This window comes from Micrasema longulum, unplaced genomic scaffold (genome assembly GCF_059751315.1).
Source record: "Micrasema longulum isolate JH-2025_06_02 unplaced genomic scaffold, ASM5975131v1 h1tg002085l, whole genome shotgun sequence".
Lineage (NCBI taxonomy): Eukaryota > Metazoa > Arthropoda > Insecta > Trichoptera > Brachycentridae > Micrasema > Micrasema longulum.
The window spans coordinates 19835-44021 of NW_028279252.1; the positions used below are offsets into that span (position 1 = coordinate 19835).

A 24187-nucleotide genomic window follows, 5' to 3' on the forward strand; every position below is an offset into this window, starting at 1 on the left:
ATCTAATTGAATTATTTCACCTACATACTAGGCAACGCCTGAAAATGTTATGTGTAAAGTGTATGTGTAAAGTGGCCACTTAAACCAGCCATTGACAGGTCATAAGCCCTGAAGATGCCTAGACTTCTATATTACCTTTTCTTAAATGTTCTTCATCTGTGTTGTAATATGTTAATATAAACAGCTCCCCAGGGAGTTGAATCCAGTCCTTGTCTACAAAAATTTGGACAAACTCAAAATATTGTTGATAAATTACCTGGTCCATTAAGAAGTATATGAATTGAAAAAATAACATTTTCAGGCGTTACCTAGTATGTAGGTGAAAAAATTTAATTAGATGAATCTCACCTGCATAAATAAAGGTTTCAGCTCTTTAACTTTACAAACATCAACAGATGAAAGAATTGAAGGAATTCAGATGTTCAAAAATAGGCAGAATGGTAAATGTTACACAGTGTGTAAAGTGGCCACTTAAACCAGCCATTGACAGGTCATAAGCTCTGTAGATGCCTAGACTTCTATATTAACTTTTCTTAAATGTTCTTCATCTCTGATGTAATATATTTTATATCCTCTTATATATTTTTAATATGGTCATTAGTTTGTCTACAAAAAGTATCAAATAGTCGTGAAAAACTTTAATTGGACTCATACAATATATGACAAAACGAATTGTTTATAAACTACCTGTTTTTTTTCCAAATAAATAACTAAAATAAAATAAAACAAATCCATTTCATATATTTTTATCCGTATATTCGTATTATGTGATATTTTCAATGAAAGTTAAAAGAGCTGTCTTCTCCCAATGGAGACTCATTATTTGTAAATATCTTACGTACATAAAATAAATAAATAAATCGCTTTGCAGAAACTTCAGTCTGAAGCCGGAAAGGGAAAGTGCATAACGCCTTTACATGAAAGTTGGAAGTAGACAGTCAGTCAGAATATTATATTATATTATGCAGATAGGCCAAATAGACGGTAATTGCTAGAATACGATAGTTCTAATGCCATTCTATTGACCAATCACAGTTCAGAGCCCCGAGCATAATTTTTTTTTTTTCAATACATTGGAATCTGTTTATAAGAATGGCGAAGAATTATATAAAATTACTAGCTGACCCGACAGATGTTGTCCTGCCCGAACGTTGAAAAACGACTTTTTATTGATAAGTAGGTACCTAGGTACTTGTTTGTGATTAAATTCCAAAACTAAAAATTGTTAATATTCAAATATTGAATTTAAGTAGGTACTTGTTTATGGTTGAATTCCAAAAATGGCGTTCTTTTTGCAAACGTCAAACTCCGGTCTTCTCACCAACAGAAGGGGTGTACTTATGTAGGAATACGATTTTTTTAAATTTGTAAAATTTAATATTATTTTAGTATTTAAATTTATTTCAACAGAGAGGGAAAACATTTTCGAGAAGGGAATATTGAAGTCTAGGCATTTACATGGCTTATGACCTGTCATTGGCTGGTTTAAGTGGTCACTTTACACACTGTGTAACATTTATTTATTTATTTATTTATTTATTTATTTACGGACAAAGTCCATTATAAACATTACAATTAAAAGAAATTTTTACAAAGGAATAAAAAAATATAAGGAACAGAAATAAGCAGCAAAGACAGATGATAGATTTTTTAGATTAAGTAAAAAGCATAGGCTAACTATACAGATTCTTTAGCTGATTTGTAAAGAAAGACATCCTTACACCATAATAATCAAGATCTTGATGATCGTTCACCCGCCTGATCATTCTGGGCAAAGGCGACTGTGCACCATAATTGGTCCTGTAGTGACCGAGGAAAAGCATTTCATTATTTCTTAGTCTACGGGTGGGAACGTTAAAAAGAATCTTTTGCAAAATTTCAGGGGCATCAATGAGACAGTTCATAATTTTATACATGCAGATTATATCTGCAATGCATCTGCGTTTTTCAAGACTTGATATGCTTAAAAACCTCTCCATATCAGAATATGAATAGTCTCCTCTTTCCAATCCCATCTTCCATGCAATTTTTCTTATAAAACGATGTTGAACTGATTCAAGGCGCTTGATATGAACAGCATAATGAGGGGACCAGATTACAGATGCATATTCAAGAATAGGGCGAACTAAAGAGCAATAAAGTGTTTTAAGTGTAAGCATGCTTTGGAAATCAGACGTAGTTCTATTAATAAAGCCTAAAATTTTTAAGGATCTGTTTACTATATTATCAAAGTGTTCCAGAAAAGTTAGTTTATTATCTAGGATCACTCCAAGATCTCTTATAGAGGTGACAATCGAAAGAACTTGGCCATTAAGTTTATAATCAAAAATAAAAGGATGTTTACATTTATGGTATGAAATAATTTTGCATTTATCGATGTTAAGTTCCATGTTATTAGTTTTGCACCAAGTATGAAATGCATTTATGTCTTCTTGGAGTCTGACACAGTCATCAATATTTTTAATTAGCTTAAGTATCTTGTTATCGTCAGCAAAAAGCCAGAATTTTGTAAAAGAAAAAACATTAGCAGCATCATTAACAAACATATTAAATAGAAGAGGGGCCAAGTGGGCACCCTGTGGTACACCAGAAGTTACTAGGAAGCTATTTGATATGAAGTTATTGATTTTTACACTTTGTTTTCTATGTGAGAGGTAGGATTTTAAAAACGATAAAAAGGGATCTCTAATGCCTACAGCACGAAGTTTAGCACATAAAATGTTGTGATCAACTTTGTCAAAGGCCTTGGAGAAGTCTGTATACAGTACATCAGCTTGAAGATTATTCTCGAACGCTGTAAAAATAGTATCAGTAAAAGAAAGCAAATTGGTCGTCGTTGATTTGGCTGTCCTAAATCCATGCTGCTCCTCAATCAGCACATTTTTAAATATAGGTGTTATTTTTTTTGTAATAATTGATTCGAATAGTTTAGGTACAGGAGATATCATTGAAATGGGTCTATAGTTAGTTACGTTAGATTTATCACCAGATTTGAATATCGGTCTTATTATAGAAATTTTCCAAATATCAGGAAATACACTCGTTGTTAAAGACATATTAAACAGTAAAGACAGAGGCTTGGCAAGACTAGATTTACAATTTGATAGTAGTATTTCAGGAATACCATCTGGACCAATACATTTACCATTACCAAGTTTACTTAGAGCGATTCTGACATCCTCAGCTGACACTTCACAATTATTCAGGTCTACAGTATTAGTATAGCTAAATAAGGAATTAACATTGGAAGAATTATTAACATATACTGAAGAAAAATGCGTTGCAAAAAGATTAGCTATGTCGGTACCATTAGATGCGTGTTTATCTTTAAGAAACATACTTATTGGCAGATCGTTATTGAAACGCTTATTAGAAACAAAACTCCAAAACTTTTTGGGATTTATGGACAACATTGTTTCAGTTTCATTGATGTATGATCTATAACAATTGGATGATTCAGACTTCGCAAGTTCTCTTAGTTGAGAAAATTGTTGATAAAATTTGAGATTCCCAGTTTGTTTATAAAGTTTGTGGATCCTTTTCTTTTTCAAAATCAGAGTCTTTAAATCAGAGCTAAACCATTTTGGAAACTTAGGTTGAATAAAATTTCCTTTTGGGATAAATTGTTCCATCCCAATTGCGACTTTATCATTAAATAAGATGACTGCATCATTTATATGAGAATTGCTTAGAATACTGTTCCAATCAATTTCTGAAAGATATTGACTGAGGCCAGCATAATCACCATCTTTAAATTTAAGATATAATGAGTCATTAGGTTTGAGTAAGTTATTAGAAAATGAATGGCAAATATCTCCAGAAAGTGGAGGGTGATGTTTATCGACTGGTAATAATGGATCAATGGATTCAATGACAGTAGAATTAGAATTATTGCTAAAGATTAGATCAAGGCAATAGTTTGAGCAGTTAAGTATAGAATTCAATTGGAACATGTTTAAATATGAGAAAATGTTAACAATTAGAGAAGCATTTACAGATATGGGGTTTGCCACATTAACGCCTTCATTGTCGTTGATCCAAGTTACTTTAGGCAAGTTATAGTCTCCGCAGATGAAAATAGAGTTAGAAACTACCGATACTTTTTCCACCATGTCAGAATGGGATTTGTAAATATCAATTGACGATGTCGGAGGAATGTAGACACACCCAATTACAAGTTTTTTGTGACCAATTCTAACACACAAATATATTTGATCAGCTACACAGTTTGATGAATCAATTACATTACAAGATATTCTTTTGCTGACACAAATCATAACACCTCCTCCTCTCGTCTTGCCATAAGTTGTAGAACGATCGCATCTAAAAATATTGTAGTCAGTCAGCCCAAGTTCAGAAGATTCGATACTATCATTTAGCCATTTTTCCAACATTCACCATTCTGCCCAAGTTTGAACATCCACATTTCCTCAACTCTTCCATCTGTTGACTTTTCAGACATTGTTTTCAGACTTTTTTCAGGTTGTAATATTTAATTTATAACAAAAAAAGTTTACATTGACATTTATCATGATAGAGCAAATGGTTATAAAAAAACATTACTATGTATCTTAAATCAAATGCCTAATCCTTATTTGTGTGTATGTAAATTAATTTTAGTCTATTTTATTATATCTTATATGTTTTTAATTTCTCTTTTCTTTTCTTTAAAAAAAAAAATCTTTCTTTATTTTTACCTTTCACTAAACTTAATCTTTATCATTACTTAAATTGATTTTACACTCTTATTTTATATAATTTATGAAAGATGTTGGAGTTTTATAATTGAGAATATATGTAAAGAACGTTAGTTATGCTTACTTAAAACATGTATGTATTTTATGTATTCTTGTTGAACTTCCAAATAAATTTAAAAAAAAAAACAATATCTTATTTACATTTGTATGACCTTCATACCAGCCCTTGCCGGTACCGAAAAAATATATCTATGAAGTGCGCCCAGCTTAAACACTATTATTTGAAAGGGAAAACGGCGAAAAAGACTAAAGAAAAGCTCGATAAATATTACGGTGAGTCTGCTCCGTCAGATTACATGGTCAAATGTTGGATTGCTGAATTTAAACGCGGCCGAACGAGCACTGCAACAATACCATCAACAGGAAAGCCAAAAGAGGTGGTTACTGAAGAAAATTTCAAGAAAATCCTCGATATAGTTATGAATGATCGCCGAGTGAAGTTGCGTGAGATTGTTGAATTGGTAAACATCTCATATGAACGTGTGTTCAACATTTTGCATGAACATTTGCATATGAAAAAGCTATCGGCAAGATGGGTGCCGCGTTTGCTCAGTGTCGAACAAAAACGAGTTCGAGAGACCACTTCACAGCAGTGTTTGGACATGATAAAGCGTAATCCTGTTGATTTTTGGCGTCGATTAATAACTGTCGATAAAACGTGGCTGCACCACTATACACTTGAAACCAAAAATCAATCGAAACACTAGGTGGAAGCTGGTGGAAGTGCTCCGAAGAAGGCAAAGGCAGTGAAATCGGCTGGCAAGGTTATGGCCACTGTATATTGGGATGCACTCGGAATATTGCTCATCGATTATCTTGAAAAGGGATCCACAATCACAGGAAAGTATTATCGTGCATTATTGGATCAATTGAATGATGCAATCAAGGAAAAACGACCACATTTAAAGAAAAAGGTGCTTTTTCTTCGAGACAACGCACTGGTTCACACAGCATTAGATACGATGCTAAAATTACGTGAAATACACTTCAAATTGGTTGATCATCCACCTTATAGTCCAGATTTAGCTCCTTGTGACTTTTTCCTGTTTCCAAACTTGAAAAAATGTCTCGCAGAAAAAAGATTCAGCTCAAACGAAGAAGTGATTACCGAAACTAACGCGTATTTTGAGAGGTTCCCGAAATCGTATTATTCAGATGGTATAAAAAACTTGAAATATCGTCTTACTAAGTGTGTCGAAGTAAAAGGAGACTATGTTGAGAAATAAATGGTTTTTGAAAAAAAAAAGTTTTTTTCCTACTTAGGTAGCTTCATTTTCAATCCGCCCTCGTACATAGTAAATACCACATCTCTTTCACATTTTCTAATAAAATTATTTTTAGTATCATTTGAGGCGAAAATTGTAAGTAAAATATTTAATGACGCAACTTGTAGAATAATTTAGTTTTATTAAAGCGACATATTTGTTATTAAATGGCTGCTAAATACAGAAATCGTGCACTTAAATTCGTAATAGGTAATAAGCAAAGGTCAAAATGAGCAACTCTTTTAATGGAGGCGAGTTTTCATCAAATTGAGGTAAAAACAGCGTGTCAAAAGATGAAATTAACGTATTTGAAACGTGTTTGAATAAAAAAGATGTTTCAATTTGTTGCAACAGAGGGGGAAAACATTTTTGCGAAGGTAATATGAAAGTCTAGGCATTTACAGGGCTTATGACCTGTCATTGGCTGGTTTAAGTGGCCACTTTACACACTGCGTAACAGATTTCCATATTCCCTTCTCAAATTTAGATCGAAATAACTCCCTAGGGAGGAGATCCAGCCAGTCTGCAAACATTTGGACATGCTCAAAACATCGTTGAATTGACTAAATGCTAAAAGAAGAAGTATAAAAATTGGAAAAATATTTTCAGGCGTTGCCTTGTGGGTGAATTGGTTCTGCCGGATTAATAAAGGTTTCAGCTCTTTTACTTCACAAAAGTCAACAGATGGAAGAGTTTAAGAAATGTGGATGTTTAAACATAGGCAGAATGGTGAATGTTACCGTGTGTAAAGCGGCCACTTAAACCAGCCAATGACAGGTCATAAACCCTGTAAATATCCCTTCTCATAAATGTTTTCCCTCCCTGTTGCAACTAATTTAAATATGAACATCTCCCTAGGGAGGAAATCTAGCCAGTCTGCAAGCATTTGGACATACTCAAACATTTTAGAATTGACTGATATATTTTTTAATTGCTGTAATTCCACTTGTACTCGTGGTTTGTTGAAGTCCAAGTATTTGGGAAGATAACTAAACGATAAATTATACTGATAAATGCCGTTGTCTCTTATAAATGAACGTCAAAGTGTGAAGTGGCAATGACAGGTCATTAGCCCTGTAAATGCCTAGACTTCCATATTCCCTTCTCAAAAATAGTTTCCCTCTCTGTTGCAACAAATTAAGATCTAAATAACTCCCTGGGGAGGAAATCCAGCCAGTCTGCAAGCATTTGGACACATACTCAAAACATCGAGGTGCGAGGCTGTGAAAGTGAAGTGATGTTTCGGAAAAAACTTAAAACCCACTTGTTCTCTAAATCATTTGAATAAATCCGTAGCACGTGACAACAAAATAAATTATTTTAATTAAATTACAAATTTAAAAGCTTCAATTAAATTAACTTAACAATAGAATCACCATGTAAAGCGCCCTTGAGGTATTTTATTACGAAAATGGCGCTATATAAGTTATCCATAATTATTATTATTATTATCGTTAAAAAGATGTTATTTACAAATATTTTGAGAATTCAGCAAGTAAAAATTATATTTACATATATTACATTGTGAAAAAAAAATATGAAAATAATAAAGACGAGATATAACATAATATCGAGATTATTACGATTTTAGTAAGTATGTAGTTAAAATTTTACATTCAAATAATAAAAAAATACTTAAGTATTCATTTAAATGAAACAACATTTATTTCAAAACAAAAAATAATATTCCAAACAAAAAACAAATAAACCATTACGCCGTTTCCCCGTAAGGGTGGGCAGAGAGCATAGAACCCCACATCACTCTATATTTGCATACAGATCTCGCTTCCTCTACATCCATGCACGTGCGCCGATTATTCCGACTTTTAACGCGTCCATCTTCAAGTATTTGTTGGATTTGATCATGCCATTTCTTTCTCGGTCTTCCTCTATTTCTGCATCCGTCGACATTCGCATTGTAAATATTTTTAGCCGTCCATTCGCTCTAAAAGTCCAAACCAGCGCAGAGCTCCTTTCTTGATTTTGTCGATAGTGCTTGTCTCAGCCTTACATAATGTACGGATCTCAACATTTGTGCTTCTATAGTACATTATTTTACTACACATTTGCCTGAGAGATCGCATTTCGGCATTCATCCTACGTTCATCCCTGTTTTTCTAAGGCAGTACTTCGCTCCCATACATCAGGGTCGGGATCAGGACTCCATTGTGAACTGCTAATTTTGCCTCATGCGACAAACATTAATTTGCTAAGGTTGATTTAAGTGTACCGTTCACTCTGTTCCCGGAACTCGCCCTCCTTTCAATATATTTCTCAGTCATTCCATCCCTAGTTAACATACTTCCCAGATACACAAATTCCTGTACTTGTTTTAGTATAACCCCGTTCACAGAGATTTCACATTTAGTCATACTTTAATTTTTTTCATTTTTTCCAGTATTTCCCGTAATAAATAATAAAATATCTTTTCAATATAGCCTACTTTTTTATTTAAAAAATAACCAATCGTGTAACGTTCAACCCTTAGCTCCTCGCCTTCCTAATCCCCACCACCACACATTCTGCAACATATCGCTGAATGTTATTAACCTAATTTTAGTGCATGTTCGGACTTGGTGGTGTTTGTATCCCCTTAAACTCTGCACGAATAGTCCATAAAATATAGCTTGATTAGAATGACAGTTGTCAACAAAAGTGACGACATAACATTGTAGTAACGTCTAAGGAGTGATTTATATTGAGACACGAAAAATCATTCGTGTCTGGCATGTTAATTCATATTTTTAATACAATTCTCGACATATAAATCAACATAATTATATGTTTTATGATGTTCTATAGTAATGATTAACGGATTATTTGCAAAAGCTACTTATGCTAATTACGATCTGGTGATTATTCATTTTATATATTTTGTATGCTGACATATATACATGTATATATATTTCTTGTTATTTTTCTTTTTATACCCATGTTTTACTATTGTTTTTTTGTATAACTAACTAACTCAATATTTTGTATATTTTATATTGTAAAAGGCACTTGTGCCGTATAATAAATAAATAAATAAATAAAATCAGCTTTAAAACTAAAAAAAAACTAAACCAAACATAATTATTAACGACGTTCTTACAAGGTTACATCATTTTGCAAAAATGTTAGAGAGAGGACAAATTGATCAATGTAAATCGATCTAATAAAAAAATATTAATTTGTTGTTTATGAAAAATGTATTTCATGTCTTATTTTTTAGTAAATAATTGTCGTAAACACAATATAATAGGCTTGTTTTTTTATATTTTTATATCAATTTTCGGAAACAAGCGTTTAATGTTTGCATGAAAAAACTGATAAAATCGATTTGATCGGTACATGATCAGTGATCGGTACATGATCAGTGATCAGTAATTTCCCATCACTAGTGACATTAGTTTGGCAGCTGTCATTTTAATCAAGCTAAATTTTAAGGACTATAATTTATGTATTTTTTCGTAAATACTATGTATAGTACGGTGATGGTAAAGTGTATTTTAGTATTTGCATGTTTTTTTTTTTTTTTTTTTATCATTTATTTATTCATATATATGTACATTACAAAATAAAATATCTTAATTCATACATATAGAAATAATTAGGTAAAATTAGGTATATGTAAAAAAAACACATTAGTATACATAATATCCAAAGAACAATATGTTAAAAAATAATAATAAAAATAAAATATGTTAAAAAGAAAAAAAAGTAAGAGAATCTTGTAACGAAAAACTCCCTCAGAGACGTGAAAAATGTCAATGTCCAAAGTGATATTGTTCAACATAGAGATAGCCCTTCCAACAGGCATAACCATTGGCAGGTTGGTCCTGTATATTGGAATGTGAAACAGTCTGTTGGTGATGTAGCGAGTGTCCTGACGAAGAGACGGATACGTCTCGAAACCGGCAGACATAAAAAGTCAGTAAGTGGTTAAATACTAATATATACTAACATTTATTAAAATGTTTGACCACAGAGTTAATGCTTTGAACATAAATATTTTTTATTTAATTTTTTTAGAATCCCGAATTGATTTTTATACAAGAAAACCTCTATGTCATTGTTTTTTTTTTACACGGTACTGTGTGAACTTATCTCCCGTATAAAAAGAGGTTCCGGTGCATTAGAATATTATTATTACAATAGATACTTATGCACAAAAGATAATAAACAAAGAATAATTAATTACACCTAAGATAAAGACAAACCGCACTCACAATCCTTTGTCACTTTTGTCATTCAAGTAATGTAAACAATTTTACAATCCATAAATATTTTATGCTTATTAAGTTCAAGGGGTAATTATTATTGATTAAAGTATTTGATTAAGGCGCAATATCAAGATACAAAACAGACATTCGTGTATTCTCTGGTTTGGTAATTACTTATTACAAATATATTTGATTTGATAATGCAAAAGAGAAACCGTGGAATAGATTGCAATCAACTAATTTAATTGGGAAAGGATGTGGAAACGAATTGTACTCGTAGAGAAGAACCACTGTTGTAATGAAAGTGAAATCGCTAATAAATACACTTAAATGTTATAAATTTGAACTCACCGCTTTTTGGCAGGCTCCTGATGACGTTAATGGCCGCGTGGAATTTTTCCTCCGTCGTCATTTTGGCACAATTCAATCACTATTAATAATTAATTCACTGTAAACAATGCTCGCAAAATACCGTCAACAAAATACACTGGCGTTCGGAACTTTGACAAGTCGCGATTTGTCGCTCTTGCATAGATAAATTTCCTGGTGATGTAATCATCTGTGGTCGAGGGCGACGGCTTAATGTTGCCAGCTGCGTAAATTACGGCACATAATAGCCATTCTACAGAGTTTAGGGAGAAGTAGCTAGCTATTTTTTTTAAAATTTGAAATATTGAAAAGAACTGAATTTGAGCATTGAAGTATAACTAAATAGATATGGTGTTTCATATGACGAAAGTTTGAAATTAGGTTTGGAAAAATAAGCGTTGACGCGTCAACATTGCCGTGCAAAATGCGTAGTAGAGTAAAAAAACTAACTGTTTATTATTTACGAACGAGGGACCCGTGTGAGAAATTATCTAACCCGCTTGAACTTTTAGATACAATTGTTTTTCTGTAAAGCTTTCATTAAATAAAAAATTAAAAAACGATAAGCCTCGCCTTGAAATTTACAAAAATTCTGATAAATCCAAGCCACGAAGTAAAAAGCAAAAAAAAGAGTGTCCAGCGTCAACGGTATTTTTTACAATACGCCGTTCCCATGACAGAGATTGAAAAACGAATCGAAAAGTCTCACCAACTTCACAGATATAAATAATGCATGTGACGTAGCGTGGACTTTTCCCTTATTTCAGATAGACATATGTGTGCTGCATGTGTAAGATTAAACATAACTAACTATGCACCTCGCATAAAAAAATATCTTCAAATAAACAACAACAAATTTCCCATTAAATAATAATATTGTTTAGGATGAGATCTGTTTTATTCACTGTATTATTTTATTGTTTATTTTATAAATATATATTTTAAGAGTTTATGGAAATTTTGCTTGTAAATTTCAAAGTTAATTAATTGTTTTAATTACTCAACCTATAGGAGACATGGGTTAAAAAAAAAAGAAAAAAACTAATTTTACCCACTCATGGAAAAGTTTTGCCGCCCCTGGTCTATGCCAGTTTACTGTGAATTTTTCCTTTTTATGCTGCTTCACATTTACAGACTACAAATTAAGTTCCGGAACTTAAGTTGAATGGAACACAGGACGGGTTTTCAGTGTTGGATTAAGTGTATATATATATATCAATGAATTCGAGATGTTTTTATTACAATTTAATTATTTACAATTTATTATTACAGCTATCAATTTATTTTATTCTTGTACATTCGCATTGTTATTATTTTTGTTCGGTATGTCCGAGAAGAAGCTCTTTATACAAGTGGATGTAGAAAACCATAAACTAAAATATCAACAAATATTTCCTCGTTATATCTGAGATTTCACTATTTTCGTGACTGTTTTAACTTGGTTTAATATTATTTAGTTTCCAACTTTCAAATTGGAGCTTAGGTAAGTATTTTTTACTGTTTAAAATATGATTTTTCAACATTTAACTACATATTCAGATTAAATCAATGTTAAATTTTGCTTAAACTCCTATGATTAGGCTCAGCGCCTCAAGTAATGTTAACAGGATTAATGACTAAGCCTCGATCCAACTCAGGACAAGAAGCCTAAAGATACGGGATATAATGAAAATATATGTAACAATGTTTTGAGTATGTCCAAATGCTTGGAGACTGGCTGGATTTTCTCCCTAAGGAGTTGTTCATATTTAAATGTGTTGCAAACGAGAGGGAAAACATTTTTGAGAGGGGAATATGGGAGTCTAGGCATCTCAGGGCTTGTGACCTGTCATTGGCTGGTTTAAGTGGCCACTTTACACACTGTGTAACTGTGTTTCTGTTCTTTTACTTCACAAAAGTCAACAGATGGAAGAGTTGAGGAAATGTGGATGTTCAAACATAGGCAGAATGGTGAATGTTACAGTGTGTTAAGTGGTCACATAAACCAGCCAATGACAGGTCACAAACCCTGTAAATGCCTAGATTCCCAATCCTCCTGAAAAATGTTTTCCCTCTCGGTTGCGACAAATGTAAATATATGTATTTCACTAACATAAAAATAGTATTTAGTAGTAATATTGTCTCATATTTATTATCTGATTTTTAAAAAAATGTTTTTTTCCTGCATTGTAAATTAATGATTGAAAAATATAAAATAAAGAACAGAATCGGACAATAATAATAATGAAACAAAGGTGTCAGTTTTTTTGTTCATTTTAATGTTACTTATAATAAACATTTCATCAAATAAAAATACAGGATGACCATCCCATCATCGCCCCCTTGTGACAGTATTTACACACTTGCGACAGTATCGGGCAGTATCGTGGGGAGCAAGTCTCGGGAGAAGCAGCGTTCCAACTTAGTGTTAATATAACCTCTAAACTAGGCAGTAGACTACATCGTGAGGTCCTGAGGAAGAAACAAATTAAATCATTAATAAGGATGTATGATTGCCTTGAGCTACTTCCGAGTACTCAATAAGAACAAAAACACCACCAAAAATTTGTAAGGCTTTTGTCCTGTGCAGAATAGCAAAATGGCATCTCTGTCTAACCTGTAATGAGCGGCAAATAAATGTACTAATATCAGGAGCAACTCTGAAAAACGGTAAAGAGTTTGTGTACCTTGGAAGCAGGATCACCTGGGATGGTAGAACTATAAGAGAAGTCAACTGCCGTATACATCAAGCGAAGCTTGTGTTTAACAAAAAACCAAGATTAAGAAAAAAAATCATATTGGCTTAGAATGAAATACTATAAAGAGTATTGCTTTTAATAATGGTTATGAACCAAATTTAATTGACAATATTTTTAATAAAAAAACTTAAAATAAACTATAGGAAAAAATACTTATATAGTTCCCAAAATATTTCTAACAATAATGGCGTAGAATTTTGTACATTAATTCATTTTCTAATAATATCGAAATTTACCCAACAATATTAGGCCAGCTTTTTATACTAATAATTATATAGGTAAAATATTATCAAATTGTAAAGATAAGGGTGATAAATTCATTCATTCATTCGGGAATTTATAAATTAAATTGTTTAAATTGCACAAATTTCTATATTGGAAAAACTTAACGTAAATTTAAAGTTAGAATCAAAGAACATTTAAGATGTCTCAATAATCGTAAAATCGTAGTAAAATCGGGTTGTGGTCCCGTGGCTAGTGTTGCGGACTCACGGATCAGAGGTCCGAGGTTCAAACCCCGCTCTACCCCAACATGATTTCCATTTTCTAATAGCGAGTTATTTACAACTCGTTGAAAATGGCCCCAAAATCGAAATATTTGGGTAAATAATATAAAGCCAAATATTTCCTTCTTTTTATTAAAAAAAAAAAAAAATTTTTTTTTAGAATTCGCAAATCATCTTGTATCCGAAAACCATGATTTTAAATCAAGAAACGGGTGTAGAAATTTTGCATGTCAATAAAAATGGTTTTCGTTTGGACAATTTAGAACGATTTTAAATTAGTAAAGCCATTAACCAAAAACTTCAAATAATAAATAATCAATTAAATTTTACTTCGGGCTTCTTTTAAAAATATTCCCGATATGATTCATTTTATCTTCTTTCTCTCTCTTTCTTTAACCCTTAGACTGCTAAACAACGATATATCGTTGTTGTTAATCCCTATCATAAAGTTCTAACTAGACTGATGCTGACGTCATAATTCGCAAAAGGGTAAATGAATTCGGGAACTGCTTGTTGCACTTAACCGTCAGTGGTATAAAACATTTTCAAAACATAAAAATTACTTATTCGACGGGTTATTATTCAGTTTCGTACCTATTTCAGCCCTACGGAAAATTTAATACAAAAAAATTTTTCTAACGCGCGGTAAAAATTCGAACATTAAATTGTACAGCAAAGTTTCTTAAAAATTAATAAAAAATAATATAAAATATTTTAATAAAAACGAATTACTTTGAACGACGTCACTTGTTCATAAGAATCATCCAAGATATATTTTACTCAAATTTTGTTTAGCATGCATTGATGGAAGTGGTAGCTTTGATAATAAGGGCACTTTGCCCCGCAATCAACAAAAAAACCATCATAATACTGTCGTTTCAATAATAACTATTAAAACAATGCGCCTTGAGATTGCTGTGCGAGATCATTTTTGTTTGTTTTTATTTTCGATTAAGAAAAGGTTTACAACCGCTGTACGAGAATGTGTTGCGGGCGGCACGAGTTGTCTATCTTGCTCACTCCACTGGGCTTGAATTAGATATTTATGAAATGGAAGATTTTTCTTGGAATTGCTATTAATTTTTAAACCAGTAGTGTGTTTGGAAAACAACGTATTCGATAAAATATTTTTAAAATGTATTAATAATAAGATTTCTGATTAGATTCTTGAAAAACTGCGTAGCAGCGTAAGGGTTAATTTTTATGTCTCTTTTATGCAATATTTCATAATATAAATAGCAACGCGTGTAATTATAAGTTAGTTTGATTCCTGACGATGAGGTAGTAACCTCGAAACAGGTCAAAGTGTAACTCATAATTAAAGTGGTTTATACAAATGCATAAACATATAGGTGTAATATTATATAAACCTAAAACTCCACAAGCAACTTGCCAAGACATACGTATGGAGTATATTGATGTACGGTTGTGAGACATGGTGCCTTACAGAAAGAGATTAAAAAAGACTGGAGTCCTTTGAGATGTGGTGCTACAGAAGAATATTAGGAATTTCCCGGAGAGACCACATCACTAATGACGAGGTTCTCGGTAGAATCGAAGACGGGAGGCACCTAATCAAAACCATTTCAGAGAAGCTAGCCCGATGGATCGGCCACATTATGTGCGATGAGGGTCTCCTGCATGACATAATAGAGGGAATGGCTGAGGGTACAAATCACGGAGGGCGTCCCCGACAGGAGTATTTGGAGCAAGTGTGCGAGGATATGAACTGCGCCTCATATGTTGAGCTGAAGGGGGCTGCAGAGAATAGAGAGCAGTGGAGGACGAGATGCAGGACTTTGCTGCAAACCGATACCCAGGATTGAGACTGAAGAAGAAAGCATCTCTATAAGCGGGTAGCGCATTATTACTCTGAGTAAAAAAACCCACTACAGAAAAAAAAAATTGTTTGGGATCCTGAAGCTTTTACGATCATAAAAAGTGTAAAATAAATCTTTTTTTAATTCTGCCAAGATAACAGTCTAGAAGTCTAGGCATCTACAGGGCTTATGACCTGTAATTGGCTGGTTTAAGTGGCCACTTTACACACTGTGTAACATTTACCATTCTGCCCATATTTGAACATCCACATTCCTGAAATTCTTTCATCTGTTGATGTTTAAGAAGTTAACGAGCTGAAACCATTATTCATACGGGTGAGATTCATCTCATTGAATTGTTTCACCTACATACTAGGCAATGCCAGATTTAAAAAAAAAAAATTCCAAATTCAATACTTTTTTATGGACCAGGTAGATTGATCAACAATATTTTACCATAAGAAACATCAACAGATGAAAGAATTGAAGGAATATAAATGTTCAAATATAGGCAGAATGGTGAATGTTACAGTGTGTAAATGTATCATGCAAGCACCATCCTTATGATTTATTTACGGTTTATTAAGTTAGTTTATACATCTTAAGAATTAACATAATTTTTTTTTAATATTGTAATTTTTTTCAAAATTTCTAAAGAACACATTTTTTCAAATTAATTTTAAATAAATGTATAAATGGACAATGTCCGTTAATAAATAAATAAATCAGCATGAAACTGCAATGGCAATAAATATAAACAGAACTTATTTTCTTGATAGACATAAAAAAAATAAATAAATGTAAAAAAGCGCTGTTACCATGATGGCGTTGACAATATCATTCTGGTTTTTGCGGAGTGCGCGCACGGCGCGCGCGCGCGACACCACCGCCTGCGACATAACGATCTCCACGTCCTTCTCGTCCACGCCGGCCGCGTCCTCCTCCTCGTCCTCGGCGGCGGCGGCGGGGGCGGCCGCGGGCGCCGCGTCCGCCGCCGGCGCGCCTTCCGACGCGATGAACTTCTCCGCGGCGGCCACCGTCGCCTGCTGCGACAGGTCCTCGATCTTGGCCTCGCCGAACACGATGTACGTGTCCACGGTCGGGTTCTTATACACGTCGGGGTTGCTGATCACAAACAGGATGTTTTTGGACTTGCGGATGGTGACGCGGTTCACGCCCAGCACCTGGAATCGTAACATTCTTTAATATTCGTTATTGTTGTGTTAGTACCTAAATTATAAAATTGAATTGTAAACAAACTAATGTTCGTTTATACTTTTAATATGGGTTATCCCCGATCACTGGACTACGCAGTTTTTATCAGGTCATGGTAAATTTAATAAAAAGTAATTTGTTTTTAATATCGACTCCCCTTCGTGCTGCTGCGGATATCCTAACCAATCTTCTGAACACATCCTGTGCTCTTGTCCCTTCCCTCTCTCTATGATTGCCGAATGGAGTTTCTCGCTACTATCCGTGGCCCTGTTATAGGTCCTGTCGGATATACAGATCTGGTGGCTTCCAAAAAAATTTCGAGGCTTTTAAAAAGTTTTGTAATCATTTCAGCGAATTGATCATGTCCAATCAATTTTATCCCAGTCAGTGAAGAATTCACTTCCCTCTTTTCTCAATCCAATGAAGTACGTATTTTGTACTTCTGGATTACTTTCTTTCAGCACAAAGATGCTACCAGATTACAGAGAGCTTCTTCAGGCAGCTTTTCTCGTTTGACAACAAGCAAATTTTCCATGTGTATGGCACTGCCAAGGAGACTTATTTTTTATTTTTATTTATTAAGGAAAAACAACAGTTGTTATATAAGAATACAAAATATAAAAAATAGTACATACATCCAGTTAAAGTTCTTCACAAATATAATGAGAGAACATGTTACACAGTAAAGAGAAAAATAATATATTATATAAGACATGATAAAAAAAAGAGCTCGTAAGAAGGTTAAGGGGTGAGGAAATAGAGTGGAGGAGTGGAGGAGAGGGATTTTCATAATATAGTTGACCAATTCAACATTTTGATATTATAATAAAATAAACATAATTAAAGGAACATAAACTTATTACACACTGACAAATGTTTTATTTTACAGTGTTTCAAAAAGTTTTTTTTTTTAAGTCACAAAATTTTGTATTAAAAATATCTAAATGGGGACAAAGTAAATTAAATCTTGAGCAGCTACGATAAATAAACGAGTTTTGAACATAATTTTTTTTTGGCAATAAATTATTAAAAAAATGAACTTGTCGTGTTGACTTTACGGGACCATTGATTGAAATACGCTCCAAGAGATATGGACTATCGATAAAATTGTTTAAAATTTTGAAGAGGAAAGACAAATCAGAAATGTTTAGTAAGGGAAGTTAAACTGTGAAAGGAAGAAGAGTCTTCGTAAGAGTCAAAATATGTAAGAGATTTACGATCCAGAAGTTTAACGAATCTATTCTGTATTTTATCTAGTTTATGTCCTCAGATGCGGTGTGCGGTATGTGGTGGGCAAGCTGCTATATTTTCAATATATTCATCAGCCTCGTGGTGTAATGGTCTGCGCATTTGCCTACCATGCAAAAGGTCTCGGGTTCGATTCCCGACATGGTTGATTTGAAATATTTTTTAAAAGGGTGTATTTACACTAGAATATTTCATAGTCCCCGGGCTGGCACATGAAGCGTAAGACTTACAACCTTATCAGACTTATTACCTTACCTTTACGTAACAAAAATGATCAAGATACACTGCAATTGGTGTACCAATGCAGTGCCCAATGCACCATTAGATGCGCCACAAAATAATTTAGGTAAATGTTCTTGAGAAAACGTTGATTGAATCGCAATTTAATGATATTAAAACTTTATTGTTTCTAAACGTTTGTCAACTGCGCATCGTGATTTGTACAAGTCAATATGACGTTTTTGTTCAGATGAAAACTAAGACTAACCCTAAAGAAGACACTTGAACAAAAAGGTCAATTACACTGCAACTGCTTTGAATTTAGGTTAAGACAATAATTTATCCTTTATTAGTTGTTCACCTGTTTTTATTTTTCATTCGCGTGGCACACGCAGCGGCGCGCGGGCCGCGGCATCATTATTACGACATAATTTTGTCTTTTTTGGCACATCAAATGAATTCCGAAAAAATTTAAGCGAGAAACCGGGGTGATAAAAAATGTTAATTGGGGGAATATTTGTACGATAATGCATGAAGAAAAATGGATCCTGGACATTTCGGTGTAAAAAGCGGGAAGACGTAAAATCGAGGAACGTAAAAATGAGGTTTTACTGTATCTCAAAGAGGCTTAGCTTTAGACCAGGGTACCTCATAGTCAAATTAGTTTCTACTGAACCCGACTATCACGTCCCGAAAGGATCGGGTCTACTTACGAGTACCCCGTATAACACACGCGCAATACTAAAACAGTGTTAAGCGAGGTCTTACTGTATATAAAATGGATAACTTACGGGTTTAAGTCCGAGTTTGCTCATAATCTTCCTGGCCTTCTTCTCTCCCCTGGACTGCTTGGCTTTGGACACGCTGTCGATACCGGCGATAGGATTCACTATACCATCAGCTCCCGGTGCACCTGCGGAAGAAAGATGTGTTTTTAAACTTTCAGTTGTAAATATTGCTCCTTCTAAGCACACCGAGCCTCTTTTTACACGGAGAAAACGTTCCACGCACTTCCATCTAGAAAAAGTATACTAAAAAAGGACAATGACAGATTTGTTTCCTTTAATTAAATCGGGACTTCGGGAAGTAAGGAGCGCGGACAAAAATTTTAGGGTCACTCATTGGTTGGATTCGATCATATGATGTCAAGATGACAAGTATGTAGAACATACCGAGGTAGATAGCATTCGTAAACGAAGCCCTGTTTATGAGATATCCAGAGCCTGAGTAATATTTTAATCCAAATGTTCGTTGCATTGTAAAATTATTATTATTTATTTTTCCATGCATATATTTGCATAGAATTTTAATTACAAAAATACACTTTAATAAATAAACAAACAAACAACCATCACGCCGTTTCCCCGTAGGGGTGGGCAAAGATAGAACGCCATACCACTCTATCTTGGCATACAGACCTCGCTTCCTCTACATTCATACGTCTTCTCATGTACGCACGCCGATTATTCCTACTTTTAACATGTCCATCTTCAAGTATTTGATGGACTTGCTCGTGCCATGTCTTTCTCCGCCTTCCTCCTTTTCTGCATCCATCAACATTCGCATCGTAGATCCTTTTAGCCGTTCTTTCGTTGTCCATTCGCTCTACATGTCCAAACCAACGCAGCACCCCTATCTTGATTCTGTCGATAATGCATATCTCAGCCTTACACAGTTCACGGATCTCGACATTTGTGCACGTATCATACATCGGATCGCATTTCGACAGCATTTAACCTATTTTCATCATCATTTTAAAAATACATCTTAAAATTAAGCCATAACATAATTTGGAAAAAATGCCCACAAAGACTTCAGCGTCTGAGCGTGGGCCATTCCTTTTTTAATGATTTAAAAGTTTATAGTATATAAATATGGTATGACATAACCATGAAGAAAGAAAAACAAAACAAACAAACAAGATTAACATGTCCAACCTTACGTGTCCCATTTTTTTACTGAATGTATTGTTAATTGTTTATTTATGCAAATAAAGGTTTTTTTTTTTTTTTAAATATGCTGATAGAACAAAAGACAGGATTTATTTGCAGTATTTCATTCAATGTTCAAGAAACATTTTTTGTAATTAATTGTTGTAATGTATTATTCCAAAATGGTGTATAGCATAAATGCAGAAGTGATTTTGGTTAAATTCAAATAAATACCATATTAGCACAGGTGTAATGGTATTTATATATTAAGTACACATCAAACTTCTTGAATCGATACAAAGAAGATTTCTAAGACACATTAACTACCAGTTCAATATCCCAATAGATATGATTTACTGTAACAAGCAAAACTAAAACTACTTTCGTTGTACGAAGAAGAGAGATGTTTAGTTGAAACAGTGAACTGTGTATTTGATTGCCAAGAAGGTGAATAATTTATAATATTTCATGTCCCACAAAGACGTACAAGGCAACAAATCGTCGATGATACTGCAATACCGCCTAACTATCGATTGAATTTTTTGGTAGGGGATCTAAAAAAAGCATTCTGTTTAAGTTTTGGACTATAAACTGACATACAACGAGCATATAGATAATACAGTAAATAAATCACTGAAATTACTTGGCTTCATTAACAGAATATCCTCTGATTTTACTCATGTCCGTACAATCAAAACTCTTTATTGCTCGACTGTTCGCCCTCTTCTAGAATATGCCTCCTAGAATAGTGGTCTGGTCTCCATTCTATGTCAATTGCATAAATCACATTGAATCAGTCCAACATCGCTCGCTTCGAAAATTAGCGTGGATGCTTGGACTAGAGAGAGGTAATTATTCTTATGCTGATATAGAGTCCATGTTAAATATTTCTAGTCTACAAAAACGTAGAACTAATATTGACTCCATATATATGTTCGGCATACTAAATGGTATAATCAATGTTCCATCATTACTGGGACAAGTCAAATTCAATATTCCGACTCGTAGGTTCAGAAACAATGAAGTACTGTTCATCGATCAGCATAGAACAAACTATGACCTTAATTCTCCAATGACCCGTCTTTTTCGTATTGCTAACTCAAGATCTGGACTTTTTTGGTTTAAGTTTACAACGATTTAAACGAGCACTAAATAAATAGTCCAGATCTTGTCTCCATGTCCCTTATGTTTGTCAATGCTTCTTTTCTTTTTTTTTTATGTTAAAACTGTTCTTTTATTGTAATATTTAAACTGTATAAATTGTATACATGGACAATGTCCGTTAATAAAATAAAAATAGAAGTCTAGGTATCTACAGGGCCAGCCATTGACCGGTCATAAGCCCCGTAGATGCCTAGACTAAATTTAAATTTAAACTGTATTTTTTTTTTAAATGTTATTATATCATTGTTGACTGTTTCTTTAAAATAAATAAATAAAAAATAAAAAAAACTAGGCTTGGCAATTTATTCCAGTCTGAAACTACCAGCTGCAAAAAAAATAATCTAGTTCTTATACATTTTTAATTGTAAAGTTGGGACCGACCTGCGTCTTCCAGTTCTGGGATGGTGTCATCGGAGTCGCTGTCTGATTCTGCTGTGTCCGCCTTCTTTTCCACCTTCTCGGGAGCGGTGGACACCGAAGCCTTGTCCAATTCTGTCAGTTCCGGCATTGTGGGTTATGTGAGGAGTCTAGAATACAGCAGACAAACCATTTGTGAAAATATTCAGGAGGGACAAAAATCGTATATTAGAAAATCTCTCATTACTATTATATGTGTCTATACGAAGTTTATTGTGGTAGTTAATCTGGCAGCTACACATGGGCTCCGATTACAATGGGGTGTTAACATTTATCTTCAATTTTTATCTACGGCAAAAGTAAAAACGCTATACATAACATACGTACGCCCCCATCTTGAATATTGCACGGCAATCTGGTCTTCTGTTAATAAATTGAATATTAACATTGGAAGATCTGAGTGAAAATTACTTCTGAAAGCTTAATCTTCTTCTCGGTTAAGATCGATTAATTTGGCATCAGCTAAAAGCTAACTCCTGAGACTGAGTTTCAGCTGTTCTTCCCTCTCCTCGGTGGTCTTCCGGGCAGACGGCAAACGGCCGGGATATCGTGGGCAATGGTATAGGGGATTTTTGAGCTGTCCATTAATGGAATTATTGACGTAATCTCTCCATTATCTATTTACTATGCACTGGGTATCGCAATTCCATCTATCTTCTTGTAGATTGGGGTTTCCCTGCGATTGCCTTTAGTACTTTCATATCTGACGTTCTGAGCAGTTATTTGGTTTTTCTATTTAGTTTTTCTGCTTGGTTTTTCGTATTTTTTATTTTCTATCTATCCTCGCCTCTGTTGTATACACCATGATTTGGTCTGACACGCGTTTTGTATATCCGAATTATGTTTCCAATAATCATGTGTTCATTGTACTATACGGACATTTCTTAGGCATCCAAATGTTTACTAACTGAGATGGATATGTTCTCATCATCACTATGGCAGCATCATCTGCATGGCATGTGATGTTAATGACCTTATTTCCCTTAGTAGATTCACTATTTTTTTTTTATTCTTAAAAGCGTTTTTTAATATATGTATTCTGTTTGTGTAAGAAAAGGTTTTTGGCATATATATTGTTGAGCTATATTTAGTTATAAAGGTGCTAAACTTGCTTCGTTTCTTTGTTGTTCTCAATATGTGTTATTTTTTTAATGTTAATATTATTTATTTGAGTTGAGTTGTTGTAACTTTAACGTATTATACTTGTAAAATACTTTGCGTTGTATGCAGGCCCTACTTTGTCAACATTTTATTTATTTAAAAAAATATATTAATGTAACCTGTACATCTGTGTGAAAAGCGGAATATGCATACAATTTTTTCTTCTAAACATGTTCAATTATAGGTTACCGACGAAAATGTTCATGCAAATATACTCATTTTCGTACACAAATATCGGTTTTTCTTTAGAGACAGTCGAAGATAACTCTGATAACTTCCCATTGTAATCTAGGCCCACATCCTGTTTATCGAAGACAGTATAAATTTTAGCAAGAGAAAAGATAAGTAACCAAAATAACTTTAGTAGATATTTTTTATTACCTTACTATTGAAGTTAGAACACAAAACCAAATCAAATAAAAACTAGAGAATTAACTATAATATTTCTTAAATTTTGTACCATGGACACCATGAAATCGAGAAGGGATTTTGGTTAAAAATAAACACCGGCATGAGAAAGAATAACCGACTTACCGGCAATGGCGGGTTTCAAAAGGTTAAAATTAAACAACTGATAACATAATTAAATCAAAATCACAAGTATCGTGTGTGCACTCCAATGAAAGATGGGTCAAAGTGCAAGTAAACGGTCAGCTTTTGATTTTTAACTCCAAATTAAACATAGTATATTCCAATTTTCATGTAAACAAGGACACTTTCCGATAGAGCATGTTTTTATTTTTGATATTTCTTGGCAAATGTTTGCAAATGAATGTAAAATTCGGAAGAAGAGTTTACATAAAAGGTTGGAAAAACAATTGTCGAACACTCGCACTAATTTCTGGCGATGGATGGATATGATATTTAAAGATTTTTACCTCGAAGAACACTCACAATTTGCACAGACTTATTTTTTTGACTAAAAGAAATGTCGATGTTGCCATCACGAATAATATGAAATATTCAGTTCCTAATTTAATTTATTTGATTGAGTAGGTATGTCCCAACACAGACTTGGTATGTTCATGAAATAATATACTTTTATTTTATCGGTATCTGTTACTTGGGAATGTAAAAACTAGAAATGTGTAATACTATGGCCATGTAATGAGAATAATACCACCTCAAAGAATTAATAATACAGGGAAGAACACAAAGCAAAAGAAAACCGA

General features: G+C 33.5%; 2 protein-coding genes across 3 annotated transcripts in view; both read right to left on the reverse strand.

Annotated features, from left to right (window-relative positions):
- LOC148273078 (acyl-CoA-binding domain-containing protein 4-like) overlaps window positions 1-10745 on the reverse strand; it is a gene marked incomplete at its 3' end in the record, with an annotated part of 28833 nt that extends 18088 nt beyond the window's left edge. Inside the window, exon 1 of the mRNA XM_088239166.1 lies at window positions 10579-10745. Within this exon, the coding sequence (XP_088095292.1) occupies window positions 10579-10639 (61 nt within the window). The remainder of the gene's footprint in view (window positions 1-10578) is intronic.
- A 2088-nt stretch (window positions 10746-12833) lies between these two features.
- On the reverse strand, window positions 12834-23941 carry Nacalpha (nascent polypeptide associated complex protein alpha subunit). Of its 2 annotated transcripts, none has more exons than XM_088239168.1 (5): window positions 23894-23941; window positions 21819-21964; window positions 19134-19255; window positions 16479-16844; window positions 12834-13047 (listed from the first exon to the last, which is right to left on the reverse strand). In XM_088239168.1, the coding sequence occupies exons 2-5, from the start codon at window positions 21943-21945 to the stop codon at window positions 13033-13035; spliced, it is 630 nt and encodes a 209-aa protein (XP_088095294.1). In that variant the 5' UTR covers window positions 21946-21964; window positions 23894-23941; the 3' UTR covers window positions 12834-13032. The 2 variants fall into 2 exon arrangements, with proteins under 2 accessions (XP_088095294.1, XP_088095295.1); XM_088239169.1 differs by having other exon boundaries at window positions 23550-23941.
- Window positions 23942-24187: the final 246 nt, after the last annotated feature.